This window comes from Stegodyphus dumicola, chromosome 1, assembly GCF_044657685.1.
Source record: "Stegodyphus dumicola isolate Sdum_Otavi_A_Nest chromosome 1, ASM4465768v1".
Classification (NCBI taxonomy): domain Eukaryota; kingdom Metazoa; phylum Arthropoda; class Arachnida; order Araneae; family Eresidae; genus Stegodyphus; species Stegodyphus dumicola.
The window spans coordinates 3,881,926-3,898,994 of record NC_140768.1 but is presented as its reverse complement, the minus strand read 5'-3'; the positions used below and the strand labels follow the sequence as shown (position 1 = coordinate 3,898,994).

At 32.7% G+C, this 17,069-nt stretch overlaps 2 protein-coding genes across 5 annotated transcripts in view; one reads left to right on the top strand and one right to left on the bottom strand.

Annotated features, from left to right (window-relative positions):
- Window positions 1–3,600, bottom strand: part of LOC118192173 (clathrin heavy chain 1-like) — a 35,289-nt gene extending 31,689 nt beyond the window's left edge. The window contains exon 1 of one of the 4 annotated variants that reach the window (XM_035363074.2): window positions 3,421–3,600. In XM_035363074.2, coding sequence (XP_035218965.1) covers window positions 3,421–3,445 — 25 coding nt within the window. In that variant the 5' untranslated portion in view covers window positions 3,446–3,600. The remainder of the gene's footprint in view (window positions 1–3,420) is intronic. The other 3 variants (XM_035363070.2, XM_035363072.2, XM_035363073.2) reach the window with 3 other exon arrangements.
- Window positions 3,601–3,615: 15 nt separating this feature from the next.
- Rad1 (Radiation insensitive 1) overlaps window positions 3,616–17,069 on the top strand; it is a 38,799-nt gene continuing 25,345 nt past the window's right edge. The window contains exons 1-3 of the mRNA XM_035363075.2: window positions 3,616–4,039; window positions 14,480–14,635; window positions 14,719–14,813. Coding sequence (XP_035218966.1) covers window positions 3,923–4,039; window positions 14,480–14,635; window positions 14,719–14,813 — 368 coding nt within the window. The 5' untranslated portion in view covers window positions 3,616–3,922. The remainder of the gene's footprint in view (window positions 4,040–14,479; window positions 14,636–14,718; window positions 14,814–17,069) is intronic.

Genomic DNA, 17,069 nt, shown 5'->3' with positions numbered 1-17,069 from the left:
GTTTGGTTTGGTGTATTTAATTATGGGAAAGCACACTAGGGCTATCTGCCTAAGGGGAGGGATGCCTTCGTGGAGGACTTTCTAAGGGAAACTGGCTCGTATACACGTTACACGTGGGGAAAAGCACGAAAACGCCCATGTAACCCGTTCGTGGGATTCGAACTACCAGTGTTCAGCGACTTTACTGCTCAGTCGCTGGTTGGCTTTGTCGTACGGGAGTCAAACTTCTAATTTTTTTATTATAGCAGTCCCATGTACAAAATTTCAACATTCTACTGCTAATCATTTTTTTAGTTATGCGATGCATATATATACATACATATGTACGTACGTGCGATTATACAGATGTTAAGAAAAAATCCCTTTTGAATCCATTTTTAACCTATTTTACAATCTTTTTTTTTTTTTTTTTTTTTTTTAAAGTTTTTTATTCTGTCTACACAAACAGACGTGACACAGCGCAAAAAAAAGGGGGGGAGCCAAATGGATTCGATTTGGTTTGGTTTATGTGATTATGACCAAAGCCTAGAGTGCTATCTGCCTAGGGCAAGGGATGATTTCATGGAGGTCTTTCTAAGGGAAACTGGATCGTATACAGGTTACACATGGGGAAATTATTAAGGCCCATGCAGCCAGCCTGTTCGGGGGATTCAGACCTCGGACCAAATTACCAGTGTTCAGCGACTGACCGCTCGGTCGCAGATGGGTTTGGGAACGGCCAAAATGAATATTTCCATTGAAATATGGAAACCAAAGTTTTCTGCGATTACGATACTCTCTTTACTTTGTACAAAGAAATAAAAAAGGGAACTTTTAATTTCATCCAAAAGCTTTTTGTTTTCAAACAACTACTATTTAAACAATCAGTCGACTCATTTTATATTGCAGGATTCAAATATTTAACAGTGCTTGAGAGCATTTTTATAACATCATTCATCAAACGTCATATTCTGCCAATAATTTGACATCAGATAAAAATTAGCTATGTATGTATGTGGGATACTTTCTCTGTGTCCGCAAAAACCATTGTTAATTTTTGCTAAAGTTATCTGGATTTAATCTCTTTAAAACTAATTGAAATTGATTTCATATTTTACAGATTTTTCCAATATTTTATCAATACAATTATTTGCTTCTCAATTTTTCTTTTCAATACAGCTAGCAATATGATGAGAACTTCATTCATGCCTTTTTTTTCCCCTTATGTGTGATGTTTGCCAGTACTCTATTCCTGCCGACCACATCTCTCCCATGGTTCGCAATAGTCCTAGTTAAGTTCAGGGGTTAGAGTAAAGAGAAGGGTACCCCTTGTATTATCGTGAAGTTGTTGTTTCATTTATCGCCAAGTGGTGGTTTATTAATGGTAGCCTTAGTATTTGAATGGTATGGAAAACCCTATTATGATGTAATCGGTTGCATGATTGCGGTGAATTTGTAAGGGCTTGTTGTGTGTGTTGGTTAGAAAGTACATTGTTTGTTTTTTGGTTTAGATGGTAAAAGGGCTGAATGTGGTAAGATTAATTGGAAGTTTCTGTAAGATTTGGAAAGAAAGGGGAAGAGAAAAGAGCATTACTTGACTGTTGTGTAAATGAAGGTTTATTTAGTAGCCATTATTAAGTGTCCTGTTTGTAAGAGGTTAATGTGTATGGTCAAACAATATGGTACTATGGAGAATATGTTTGACTCTTATTTTGTAAATTTATGTGGTGATGCCAGCATACAGATTCTAGTTCAGATAATTTTAGGAAGTTTTTGGATGCTGTTTGACTGAAGACGTGCTAATTCGTAAATAAGGTAAGGGGATATTTCCTTTGTGTAGTGCAAAGATTAATTCATTGTTTGATTTAAAATGCAGTTTATTGAGATTATATATTTTTTTGTTGGTTGCTCCTTTGAATTTTTAAGTAAATATAGTTCGATGTATACACGAACAAAGTCAAGGGAGTGTGCAATGCCTAGTTTGTGCAATTGTCCAATTTTTTCGGTTAATCTTTGTATTATGGTAACTTGGTGATTTTTTGGCAAAAATTTGGCGCCCAACACTGCTACAGCAACCTTTGTTTTTGGACTCAATTTTGTTTTCACGAAGTAAAGGCATTTTTTTTTTCCAACATTTTTTTCCAACAATTTGCTAACCCAATCAATCTTATGCTAGAACTTTTATGGAACAAAAGTGCTTAATCATGACGAAGATGAGGTGCGAAATTGGGAGAAAGTGCAGAATCACAAACTACTTGCCGCGTTTTTAAGAATTGCACATACACGGTAACCATGTACACATTGACCTATTTTCACTTAAAAAAAACATCCCAGAATTGCACAAAAGTGGCATTGCGCACACTCTTGACTTTATCCATGTACACTGCTAAAGTCCTAGTTAATAAACTTGATCGCCTTACCAAAATGTTGCCAAATTACCTGTTACCATATTCCAAAGATTAGCCTTTTTTTTAAGTGAAAATAGGTCGATGTGTACATGGCTACCGAATTTGTGCAATTCTTTGTATTGTTATTTTGACTTTGTGTAGCTACAATTTTTATCACAAAAATCATCACTACGCAAGCCAAAATACCAAGTCAAAGAATTGCACAAACTCGGTATCCATATACCAGCAATTTTCACCAAGGAGTACCCGTAAATATACTTTTACCAGTTCACTCCATTGGCTAGTTCAAAAAAGACTGAAATGAAGGGATGTATCTCAAAGAAATAAAATATTTTAATAGCATATTATGTGACTTTTTATACTTGCAAAAAGTAATGCAAAATTTAATGCAGCTATTAAAAACTGAAACATACAAGAGAGTTAATTAACTTTGGATTATAAAAAGTTAAAAACTTCAGATTCCTCACATACATATGGCTGAAGAATATGATCAAGAAATTATTCAAACATTTCACAGATTATATACTGAAAAAGTATATATCATCAATAAACAATTAAGAAATTCTATGCTTGAAGAAAGCATTTTTATAACAATGAAATGAATATGACATGAATAGTCATATGTCAGAACGTTTTAGATTTTGCATATTATTACATACTTCCTTAACATTAAAGTAGAGAATGCCTTACATATTTACTATTATCTACTTTATTACATTATTACTATTCTAAAATTCTTAGAAGCTAATAATTAGATTATATTTTATGTTGAAAACAAGATGATATTTTTTGCTCTTGATTATAATTGACTTTTGTAATTTAATGCTTCCATAGATGTATTAAATGGAGAAAAACACAATCTTCTGATCAAAATTTATGCAAACTAAAAAAAGCCTTTTTGACAAGCCTCATTTCAAAGCAAATTCCAGAAGAAAAATGTGTTTACATAATGTTTCTGGATTTTCATATTGCTAATTTTACAATATTATGTTTCATATTTACACAATTATAATAAATACTGAAAAATAGTTACCATTATAAGTTTCATTTAAATTCATCTTGGACTGTAGAAGTTAAATAAGAAATTTAATATGTTCTTAAATACTGTATACATTATAAAATTTAAAAATCCCTGACAGCGGTTAAAACCACGAAAACTTTAAAGTGTACTCTCTCTGACCCATAACGAAAGTCAATGACGCGGCGCGGATAGATTACTGTGCTATATTTAGCAATGATTTATTTCCCTAGTTTATATTATAAAAAATGAATAATAAATATTTTAATTTCTGATTTTATGAGAGCTAATATTTTTAATATTTGAAAGTAGACTATGAAACAACAGTAGCTGAAGTATCTAAGATACTGTCGACATGAGAAATAGTTGGTAGAAGTTATCTATAACCATCGTGTAGTCGTCTGCAGAAAATTTCATTTGGCGGAAATTTTAAATGGAAATAAATAAATAAACATATTTATAGCATGCCAATCATTTTTCTTTTTTTAAATATATATTTTTAAAGTCATTGAAATACATGGCTTCAAAGCTGAATGCACAAGGTAGTCAGGATAACTGCGAATATGTATTGGAAGCTTCTATTGACAACACTAGAAATTTATCGCAGTTACTCAAAGCTATTCATTTTAGAGAAGTAAGCTTAAATTTTTATCCAAGTTCATTTCATTTTAAACTTCATTTGAAGTAATACCATAGATTTTATTAGTTTTAAAAAAGTGTAAATTTCTTAGTTTTATTTTTTTTAGAACTAAATTTAAATCATAAAAATTTAAATATGTGATTAGTTGGCAATTTTTTGTACTGTATTAGATTTGTGAGATGTTAACAGATAGAAAATTCATCAAAGGTAATCGAAATTGTTCGTTTTCGAAAATAATATATGCTTGCTTTTTTTCTTATAACTGTGATATTTAAGTTTAATGTTTGATGAAATAATTTTGAAAAAGTGTTAAGTGTCATTATTTTCATAAAATTAAATCAACTTAGCTCATTTTCTTTTTTGAAATAATCTGATGAAGATCACGGTTCTTGCAAAGATCTAAAGATATTAAGATCTTGCAAAAAAGTTTAAAGGTTAAAAGATCTTGTAAAAGGTGTCAAATACATGAGAGGTGTTTAGCAGCAATTTTAACAGAATGTATTTAAATGTTTGAAATTCTGATACAGATTAGCTGTTTTAGCATGTCGATTATTAATAAGTCTAGAGTAAATAAGTATGCTATAAATACATTCATTCTGCACTTTCTTTTGCACAGTTAGAGCTTGAAATTAGTTGAATTACTGTACTAATGTTGTGAACAAGCTTTTGGTGAGCATTGAAGTATATATGTACGTGGTGTGGTGTATATCTTCTTTGTATGTGGTGCAATGAAACACACAATGCTAAGCAAAACCTTTTTAGTTATAGTGCAGTATTACTTGGAAAAACATTGAACAGAGTAAATTTTTAAGGAAATTGTTGCAAAAAGTTTTAAAAAAAGGCCCAATTCCTGATCACCCAATAATGTCCGATGAAGCACATTTTCATCCAAATGATTAGGTCAACAAGCAGAACTTCAAGTATTGGGTACCACAGAACCCACACACATTGCATCAAAAGCTGTCATCCGAGAAAGGCTTCTGCAACATGTCCTCTCTCTTTTTAGAGCTGTTGAATGACCTTCATGTTTGCCGATTTATCAGGAAATAACTTTTTTTATGGTGCTTTTTGACTTATTATTTATATATAATGTAAGGTATAGCTAGAGACATTCATTTAAAGTTCAGAGTACATTTGCTAACTTGAATTTACATGCACTAAATATCACGTTTATGGCTCGGCTCATCGTCTTGGTGAGTAAAAATGCAACGGCGTCAACGGGTTCTTTGCAGATGAAAACCCATAAGTTCTGTTGAACTAAATAAAAATATGGTTATAAATCATTGATCTGTTAAAAAAATGAAAAGATTGTAAAAAAAAAGGTTAGGGCCGTTGACTGCCTGAGTACTCTGCTAAGATTGTCACCCTCAAATTAAAAAAAAAAAAAAATGCTGAAGGATTAATGAAATATTTTATTTTATACTCATATATGACAAAATATAAGACTCATATATGACAAAATGTATAAAAAATACTTACATATGACAAGTACTTACAATGAATTTAATGAATTTAAAATATTTAGACATGATATCACAAGAGTCCGGCCGCCCCCAATTTTGGCTGCCCACATAATTTTATGTGCTGCACTCCCGCTAAGAATGGCCTTAATAATGTGTAATAATGTCATTTTAGATAGTTAATATTGTATATGACAAATTATAATTTTGCTTTGTTTGTAATGTATTTTAAATGTATTGCACATAGTATAGTTCAAATATGTATATGTAAGTAAGTGTGCATTAGTTAGTGTAGCAAAATGTTTTATTCAGTTTTAAATCTAATTCTGCTATTAAATTTTAACTAATAACCTTTACTAGTTTCAATGGTTTTACTGAACCATCATTCTCAGCTGCAAAAATGCAAATAAATGAGATAAGGTATAATTATTAGATAAGATAAGAAAGCCTGGACAGGAGATAAGCCACTGGCACCATCTGTTGATGAAACCAGAACTAAAACATAATTTCTTTAAAGGCTGAAGGCAAAGATGGATTGGAATTAGGGTCATTAACTATAACAGAAAAAATTTTTTGAATGTGAAATGCCTCTAGAAAATCCAGTTCACCAATGGAAAATGTTTTTTGAATAATTTTGACACCAGAAAAATTGAAAGTGTGATTTTCGGACCAACAATGTTGGGCAACAGAAGATTCTGTGTTTCCTTTTTTCTAACATATCATGTTTCTTAAAATGAAATTTTAAGGCTCTCTTAGTTTGGCCAATGTAAATTAAGCCACATTGGCAAGGAATCCTGTAAATACCCCAGGAATTCATATCCGGAATGGGGTCTTTGAGTATGGAACTCGGAATTTTATTGATGGGAGAATAAACGACCTAAAAGTTAAATTTCTGCAAAATACGTTCAATTTTACAACTAATTGATAGAAAGAAGGGAATGACAACGGAATTCTTATAATCTCCTAAAACAAGAGTGTGCTTTTTGCTGAGTTGAGATGACAATTTTTTAACTGCTTGATTAATAATAGTAATAAAATGAAGCTAACTTTTGTTTAATCGAATGACATGATTTGAAGTGTGGCAAACTGATGAAGGTTTACAGTAAACCGTAGGACTGAAGTTGGATGTGTTACGCTTGACCAGAATGTCGAGGAATGGAAGAGAATTGCAAGTCTCAAGTTCAGAAGTGAAGTAAATAGCAGGATAAATGGAATTCATTATTGAAAGAACTTTATTTAAATCACCTTTTTTACCTTCAAACAAAGTAAAAGTATCGTCTACGTAGCGGAACCATACCGGAAGTGTCAAATAATTTTGATTCATAATAATGCATGTAGATATCAGCCAGGATGGGACTGAGGGGGGCTTCCCATGGCTAATCCCTCAGTTTGCTTGTAATATTTATTTTGGAAAACAAAATGCATTTGTTTCAAACAGAGAGAAATTAGTTCATCAATGTCAATGCAAGAGAAATGAAATTTGCGAAGTCTGGTTTCTAGACATCTTAATGCACCCTCCATTGGAACATTGGTGAATAATGATTTTACATCAAAAGAAACCATGAGTAAATTTCTAGGAGAAATGTTTTTAACTTTTTTTACAAACTCTAATTCCAATCCATCTTTGCCTTCAGCCTTTAAAGAAATTATGTTTTAGTTCTGGTTTCATCAACAGATGACGCCAGTGGCTTTCGTATCTTATCTAATAATTATATCATCTCTTTCATTTGCACTTTTCAGCTGAAGATGATGGTTCGATAAAACCATCGAAACTAGTCCTGTGAAAATTTGAAAATATAACGCTGATTTTTGTTTGACTTCTAAATTAATATTTGTTCGGCATGTTATTGTGTCTTAATTAGTAACTAGTTATTAGTAAATTCAGTACTTCTCTATTATCGGAACCAGCTTTAGAAATGTATGCATGTATATATGTACTTATGTGTCTGCATACATGCACATGTGCGTACGTATATGTATTGTTTTTATATGTTAGGTATGTGCTTAGTGATGGTAACTGGATGTACACAAATATCGTTTATTCTATATTGCTAATCTACTATATTATATTACAGTTATATTACGAAATCTGTAGTTTGTAGCAGAAAATATCGCTACCAGTAGTGAAGAAAGTGACACAGAGGTTATTGAAAACGAAAAAGTTTCAATTGACAAGTTAGTCGGTATTCTCGACACAGCAATTATAGGATTTGAACAGTGGAACTTTGTAACTGAACAAGAAATTATGTCTGTTTATAGAATTAAAGAGAAAGTAGCACAAAAAATGAAGTAACTTAAATAACTTACATTGAAAGAAATGTTTAATAAAATAAACGAATAAATATTAAGCTTTTTTTTCTTTTTTTGTAAATTTTGATACCCTTTAGGTTATAATTGCTTTTATTTCATAAATTACAATTTCATCTTTTTAATTGTATAATTTCTGCATGCCATCTTACCAGATTTAAATTGATGATCCAATATCTGGAAAAATCCCAAATGCAGAATTGCTGAAGTCCCGACGAGTTCTGATTTCAGACTTTGTACTGTATTAGCTTTGTGTAAACTTAAACATGTTGGACAATTCATTACCAAATCTTCAATTTCTTTTGACATTTCTGGCCAATATAATATTTCTCTGGCTTTGATCTTGCATTTTACTACTCCTAAATGACAATAATGAATTTTATTTAACATATTTTTTTCGTAAACTTCTTGATACAACAATACAGGAATTTTTAAATATCAATCCATTTGCTTCTGATAGTTCTTCTCTGAAGTTAAAATATGGTTTTACCAGTTCAGGAACCATACATTTTTCATCTGACCATCCAGTATTAATTAATTTTTTTTAAAACTTGTAGTTCTTCATCTTTTTTTGTTTCCAGTTGAAAAACTCCCATTTTGCCTTTAGACATTGATATACATTCTACAACCAATCCAACATGAGCTTCTATGTCTCCTTCAAAGAAATCAGATCCTTTATCAGAAAATGATCTTGATAATGCATCCGCTATAAAAAGTTCTTTTCCTGGTTTATATTTTATCTCAAACTGATACGGCTGTAATATTATATGCATTCTTTGTAATCTTACTGGCATTTATTTAATGGCTTTTTGAAAATTGATTCCAACGGTTTATGGTCACTTTCCACTGTAATGTATTTTCCAAATGTATATTTCTCACATGCAAATACAATAGCTAAAGTTTCCTTTTCAATTTGAGCATAATTCTTCTGTGTATCTGTTAATGCCTTAGATGCATATGCTACTGCTAAATTATTCTGCCGACTGCACCATGTATTGTTTTTATATGTTGGGTATGTGCTTAGTGATGTACACAAACATAGTTTATTCTACATTGCTAATTTACTATATTATATTACAGTTATGATTAGTGATAATAATTGACACAGTTACGGTTACATATATAACAGTATACACATTTCTAAATCCAGTCCCGATAACAGAAGAGTACCATAAATTCATTAACAAATCAAAGTTTTGTTTTATGTAGGTGTGTATGTGTCATTTTCCAAATTCCGTGTGACCAGTTAAAGGTTAATATTAACATAATTTAAATTTTTTTAGGGTCTTGATATAGCAGTTGATTTACAATGATAATGTTTTATAAGGTAATAATAAATCCTTTATTATGTGGTAAATAAAGGATAAGCACATTAACTTTAATTTCAAAATTAGGCAAAATTCTATTTTAGATAGACATTATTTGAAGTAAGCTTGCAAAATCTTCCATATATTCCTGTTTTCCAAGGGGGGGGACAAAAATAGTGCTATGCTTTATTTTAAATGAAACCATGGTTGCCCAAAATGGAATCTTCATTCTCCAGTCTGTAGTGTGCACATTTCAGCTGCCATTGCAATGGTTGCTTTAGCAAAGAAATACAAAGTATTTTTATTATTGTCTTATGAATCTATTTCTTAAAAGTGTTATTGCCTCACAAGAAAGACTTGTGTTTTTGCTATAAGAACTTTGCTAGGCTTTACAATAAAAACTAATATCAATCCAAGTCTGAATTTCCTCTGATGTTAAACTTATTTGTGAATGCGAGTATGTCCGCTTTAAATTTAGTTTAATTCAGTAGTGCTCTCTTTTTTAAAGGATGTATCTCCTTAAATCACATATTTATATTCTTTAAACTCTCTCAGGTAAACGTAATTCTGTAGTACTGCCCAGTACCTGAAATTCTGTTTGTTGATATGTTCATTTCAATAAAAATGCGCTTCATCGGACATTTTTAGGTGATCAGGAATTGGGCCTTTTTTTTTTTTTAACCCGTTTGCAGCAATTTCCTGAAAAATTCACTCTGTTCAATGCTTTTCCAGGTAATACTGCAGTATAAATAAAAATGTTTTGCTTAGCAATATGTATATGTACCTACAAAGAAGTCAGCGTAGTGATAAATGTAAATTGTCTAATTGTTTCTACCCAACCCCGTATTATGTGCTGTAGGTAGTTGAAACAGTTTGTAAAAATGCAAAATCTAACTATACAAGTACTTGAAATCTAACTATACAGTGAAAAGTCTTTAATCCGGACTAGTCAGGACTTCGGCAATTCCGAATTATCGGTTTTTCCGGATTATAGATCATCAGTTTAAATCTGGTAAGATGGCATGCAGAAATTATAAAATTAAAAATATTAAACCATAATTTATGAAATAAGAACAATTTTGATCTAAAGGGTATCAAAATTTACAAAAAAAAAATTATAAAAAAAAAGCTTAATATTTATTTGTTTACTTTATTAAACATTTCTTTTAATGTAAGTTGTTTAAGTTGCTTCGTTTTTTGTGCTAATACTTTCTCTTTAATTCTATAAACAGACATAATTTCTTGTTCAGTTACAAAGTTCCACTGGTCAAGTCCCGTAATTGCTGTGTCGAGAATACCAACTAAATTGTCAATCGAAATTTTTTCGTTTTCAATAACCTCTCTGTCACTTTCTTCACTATCGGAAGCGGTACATCGAAACATACTTTCACTTTGTAGATGCTTTGGCAGCTCCAGAATCGGAAACTCTTTTTGACATAATTGAAAGTTCAAGCTTACTTTTTATAAAATTGCTCTGACAGTCAGCAAAAATAATAAGCCAGATCCACTTAGAAGATTAAGGAACAACGCAATCTGCAACATTAACTGAAATAGATAATTAGATAATTTTAGCCTAACTTATACAGTAGACGCTCATTTTTACGAACTCGTAGGGACTACGAAAACAGTTCGTTAAATCGAGAGTTCGTAATTTAGAAAGGCATCGGAAATTGTTAGTATTTCACATTTTAATGTTTTCGAGACAGGTTAGTGATACTATTCCATGCTTTTATTTATGTATTAGGAATTATTTTTAATAGTATTACTACTTAATAAATGATATCCATTCTATTAAACAAACAAGAAATATAAAATATTTGTAAAACGTACCTTTATTAAGTCATTGAGCAACAAAATAATCTTATCTTTGTCTTATCTTTGTCTGTTTTAAAACAACAGATTGTACAATCCATCTTCTCTATATTTGTTAGCATTTCACAATTATCACTGGCCTCAAAAAATCGTGTAAGTTCTGACAAGTATTCAGCAGCTTGTTTTAAAGTCGGTCTTGGTGTTACTTCATTTTCTTCTTCTTCTTCTGGATCTGAAAGTCTCTCATTCTCGTTGATTATGCTGCTAATAATATCGTGATCCGATATTTCCTCTGTGCAGATGACATTAGAATACACATTTAAAAAATCCTCGAACTTCTGGCAACTGTGGATTTCTACGGCGAAGTTCATGCATGAGAACCTCATCTTCGTCGTGAGATCTATTGTCATGGATTTCTTCAGTTACGTCTGTTTCTTTATTAAAACCTGCATGTCGAAAGGCTTTAGAAATTGTTTCATCTAAAGCATCATTCCATGCACTGATTGATAAATGCATTGCACCAAGAATATCAATCTGATAAGGTTGTTCCCTTTTCAAGCCAAGGATTACTCTTTGCAAGAGCACTGTCTTATATTTTCACTTGAAACTATTGATTATCCCCTGATCCATTGGCTGTAAAACTGCAGTTGCATTTGGTGGGAGATATTCCACACGGATTGCCTGAAGCACAGTGACTTCCATGTGTGCAGTCCAATTGTCCACGATTAGGAGAACTTTGCGCTTCTCTGCTGAAAAATGGTTATCTAAATCTCTCAACCATTTTTCATAGATGTTGCCAGTCATCCAGGCCTTATTATTAGCATAATATGCAGCAGGAATCTTCTGAACATTTTTGAAACACCTTCGTTTCAGATATTTTCCAATAAAGAGCAGAGGCAATTTTTGTGACCCAGCCATGTTGGCTGCAATCAAAACTGTAAGTCTCTCTTTAGCTTTATTACCTCCAACACATGTATCTCCTTTGTAAGCTAATGTTCTTTCTGACAAAATCTTAAAAAACAAAGCCGTTTCGTCCGCATTAAAAACGTCATCTGCAGTGTATTGAGAAAGAAGCAATTTCAACTTTTCTTCTTTCCATTCATTTTCTGATGACGTGTCTACTGCTGCACTTTCACCACCCACTTTCCGGAAACTCAAACCATTCCGAAATTTAAATTTCTGTAACCAACCATCCGATGCTTTAAAATCTTTGATGTTTAATTTGGAAGCAAAAAAGTGTGCTTGTTCTTTAAGTACATTTCCATCAATTGGAATGTTTAAGCTTCTCATCTTTCGAAACCAAACAAGCAAAGCCCTTTCCAAATTTGGGTGTTTTGATTCTCAAAAATATTTTCGAGAGGAGGGTCCACATTCATCGTTTCCGTTTTTAGCTCCAAAGATCTTCTCTCTTGCCTTTAAAATCGTCGATAAACTATTTTTAGGAATTCCATATTTCTGAGCAATTTGTGTCTTGCTTAATATTTTTTCGTCAACTTCTTTTAAAATCTTCTTCTTTATTTCAACTGCTAAACAAATTCGTTTCTTCATTTGCGACATAGCTGTAAGAATCTTACTTAACAAAAACTGGCCCAATCTCCCTCTCGACTAACGAGACTTCACTGATTGAGTTGTCCAGATCAAATGACTATGACATTACAAAAAGCAACAGCTCTCTTTTAGAAGTAACCCAAACCCCTTTAACATGAATGGTCTCACCCCCACCCAACAACATCAGGCCGATGCTCTTCTGAGAGCCTCCCACAACAAACAACACCATAAATTTGTCCTAATTCCCCCTCCTTCCTTACTGTACTTCTTCGGATGTTTCGCACTTGCTGCCTCAAAATAGTTGGAGATTTTATTTGACCTTCACACTTCGTCCCAATGAAACACGCAGTTCTAGTATGAAAGTTTCAGTATGAAACTTTCATACTAGAACGCAGTTTCAGTATGAAAACTGAGTTCACAAAAAAGAGATTTCCCTGATTTGTAGTTCGTAAATAAGAGCGCAAAATTACATTACATCTATGGGAGTGTATTCGGGACCATTTGCTAGTTCGTCAAATCGAGAGTGTTCGTAAAAACGATCGTCTACTGTACCATCCGTTATACATTAAACACGCATGTGTAAACGTATTATGCGCATGCGTAAATACATTATGCATTTACGCAAGCGCAGAAATTTTGTAGCTTTGAGGTCCGGATTATGGACATCCGGATTAAAGACTTTTGACTGTATTATCTAGCTTTACAAACTGCTCAGAATTTCACATAAGATTGTAAGTACAAGGTTTGACTTAAAACCTGATTAATGACCTCAGAAATGTGAAAGTGTGAAATATTTGAACTGATTTCTGATATAATGCTTGTCTGATAGCATTTGTATAATTGCCAAAAACATCAGGAGAAGTCTGCTATTTTTAGTTTTCTTGTCACAATAAATCTGGATGTGCAAAATGCTGTTTCAAAACAATCTGAGTGTGTTAAAGACCCCTTTCAGTGCAGATTTCAGTTTTAGGAAGAGAAAAGTTTTGTGTGGCAAGGTTGAGATACTACTGAGGTAGGTACAACTCCATTAACGTGGTTGTTTGTGAGGAAGTACTTCAATGCACTGCTACAATAAGATCGTGTATTGTGGAAAAGAAACCAAGACCAAAATCTATGAACTGCAGCCATGCACAATGAACATGATACAAGAAATGACTAAGAACTACACAGGTAAACTCCCCATTTACTGTTTGACCTTTATGGAGTCACGTGAAATATTTTTGATATACTATGAAGCTATATGTACTATGAAATATTTTTGATTTTGCTATTGAAAAACTGCATCACTCCATGCTTTGATGTTTAGTTTCTGGATCATACTGGAAACACATTTTTTTCAGTTATGATGGGCTGTAAAAACAAGACATTGTTATCTGCTATGCTAATGAAATTAGTATATTATTTTTATTCTTCACTAAAATAGTGAGAGACAAACCTTGTATGAATATTACAGTAACTGAAATCTTCAATAACAGTTGTTCTAACAATTTCATGAGGAATATCTGATTTTCTGCCATCATTTGGACAGATAAATGCCAATCTTGCATCAGTAATGCATAAACTCTTGAAATTTGCCACATACTTTTTGTTACTAATCTTCCTTACCGATGCTAATTTTTGATGAATTCTTGTTATTTTGGAAATTTTTGAATTATTCATATACTTCTCTGTACAAAATTGTCAGCACCTTTATGCGTTTCATTTCAATTTTACCCACTTTGGAACAGAAAATCGTATTGAACCCTCTGCTCTATTGCACACTAATAACATGTGCTAAAAGCTGCAGCATAAACGAACAAGAGGTGAAAGACATGCTTATAGATGTTCTGTGGGGAAATCCCTCTATAGGAAAACTATGGAATATACTGTTGAAAATTTAGATAAACTAAAGCTAGAAAATTACTAAACTACCAAAATTTAGAGAAAATTTCATTTTAAGAGTGAAAAGTTTACTCTTATTATAATAAATTAAATATGTTTCTGTAATTATTTTTTTTAAGGTAGCTATTATCTGTGCTACATCTGATGGACTTAAAGTAACTGTAGAAGATACAAAATCAGTTCAAGGAAATGCATATATTCAGTCATCACTGTTTCATGATTATATCATCAAAGAGCAAACTGTAATCTTCAAAATAAATCTCAGTGTTTTACTGGTAAGTTATCAAAATGATCATACTAATGTTTACTATTTTCAAATATTATTGAAAGATATAATAAATATTGTTTAAAATTTCAGGAATGTCTCAATATTTTTGGTAGCAAGAGTAACCCAAGCTCAGTGACTACAGTTAAGCTTTGCTATGCAGGTTATGGATCACCTTTAGTTCTGCTGTAAGAGTGTTTAATTATTTTTATAGTTACATCAAATGGAAATAATTTTAATAAATATTAATTTAAAAGATATTTTTCATTTCTGCATATGTTCAAAGAAACATATAAATTATTTTTCATCGCTGCAGAGTTTGGAATTTCAAAATACTGTCTAAAATTAATTGGTGAATGACTTTTAAATTTTGTTTGTTCTTAAGGGTGGAAAAATTTTCTATTTGAATTTGATGTTATATATTACAAAGTTAAAATTAAGTTTTTAGGGCTCCTAACTGTCATTATCCAAACTGCCCAGAATACTAGTTTTCAAATGATCTTTATGTTTTAGTGCAGGAAATTGGCTGTTGTCTTCTAGTGCAGTATGCAAATCATAAACTGTAAAATAATATAATGACCTTTCATTCAAATATGCAAACTGTTATGTAGGGTGATTTGCTTAAGCATTGCAGACTTCAAGGAGAGATAGGATACTCAAAGATGATTCAGAAATATGTAGCAGTGTAGTGGTGGAAATGTATTTGTAGCATAGTAGAGGTTTACTGGTACAGGTAAAATGTCTGCTTAGGAAATTTGGCATTCAACAATCAACCGCAGAGGAAGTGGGATGGAAGGTTTCAGTAACTCCGAGTTAACAGATATGCATCTAGCATATGGAGTGACCGATTGTAATGAATGAGCCACTGTGTGCGTTACAGTGAATGGTACCCGAATAAGCAGATTCCACATCGCAAGATGTTTGCATGTCTGCATCCAAGATTGTGCAATATGAGAGCTTTCAGGACAAGTCAAATGAATTGGGGATGAACGAGATGGACACTATGACTTTATGACTTGCATACTGCACTGAAGTAGAAGAGATGGTGCTCCGTTTTGCAGAAAATAATTCACAGGTTAGCATGCAAATGATTGCTACAAATCTTGCTGTTTCTCCAACCATCATCTGGAGAATCCTGCATTTGAATCTCTTGTATCTATATCACGAGCAGCGTATACAGCATCTGTTTCCTACTGATTGCACACCATGAGTTGCATTTGTTGAATAATACAAACAGAAGTGTATGACAGAACCCTATTTTGTAGCTGCTATCCTGTACACTGACGTCATACATTAGTACAGAATGCAGTTACAGTGCATATAATGCACAGATATGAACAGTGGACAACCCCAGAAGTCAGTGTTAGGGTGGGCAATGGTTGATCTGTATAAGTAGGCCTGTTTCTCATACCTTTTTCATCTGGACAGATGGTCTTATAATATTGGGCCCACCAGCGGCTGAGCGGTAAAGTCGCTGAGCACTGGTAGTTCGGTCCGAGGTTCGAATCCCGCGAACGGGCTGGCTGCATGGGCGTTTTCGTGGTTTTCCCCATGTGTAACGTGTATACGAGCCAGTTTCCCTTAGAAAGTCCTCCACGAAGGCATCCCTCCCCTTAGGCAGATAGCCCCCGAGGCTTTGCCAAAATTGCAGACACAGGTCTTATAATATTTCCTTGGAGGAAATCTTGCCTGGATCGTTAGATGAGCAAACCATCTAGCAACTGCAGCACAATGTTATGTCATTCCAGCATGCTGGTGCCCGAACCTATTTTACTTTTTCCATTCAGCAACATTTGAATGCAGTATTTTGTCAAATTTGGATTGATCGTGGTGATCCTATTCATTGGCCTGCATGTTCAACAGGGCCTGTCTTACATAGATTTCTTTCTCTGGAGTTCCTGAAAAGCGTGGTATACAAAACTCCTTGGCTAGTGAAGAATATCTTGTTCTGTGCATTAATATAGCTAGTGTGATCATCCGAGAGAATCCTGATACATTCTAAAAAGGTCGCTGAACCTATGCTGCGTTGGTAATGCATTTGTAATGTAGCTGGTGGCTGTAATTTTGAACACTTATTGTTACATCTGAATATTGCAACTCTAATGATATGCTGATTAAAATAATATTATTCACATCAGTTTCTCTCATTTCTTGTGTTTACTGTGCTGCACAATGTGGATTGCATTCCCATCCTTACATTGCTATGTAGTTTAAAATTATCTTTAAATTATCTGTTCCTCTCTGAAGTTTGTATGTGCTTAAGTGAATACACCTGTATATGTGTTTAGGATAAAGTAATTAATCATTCAGGTGCTGTAAACTTTCAAATTTTATAGGAATCTGATAATTAAAATTCATAAGTTAAAAAAGTATGTTACACTTTTCTTACTTAATACTTCAGCTATCTTTTTTTTTTTTAACTTTTCAAACTTACTTTTTACCTT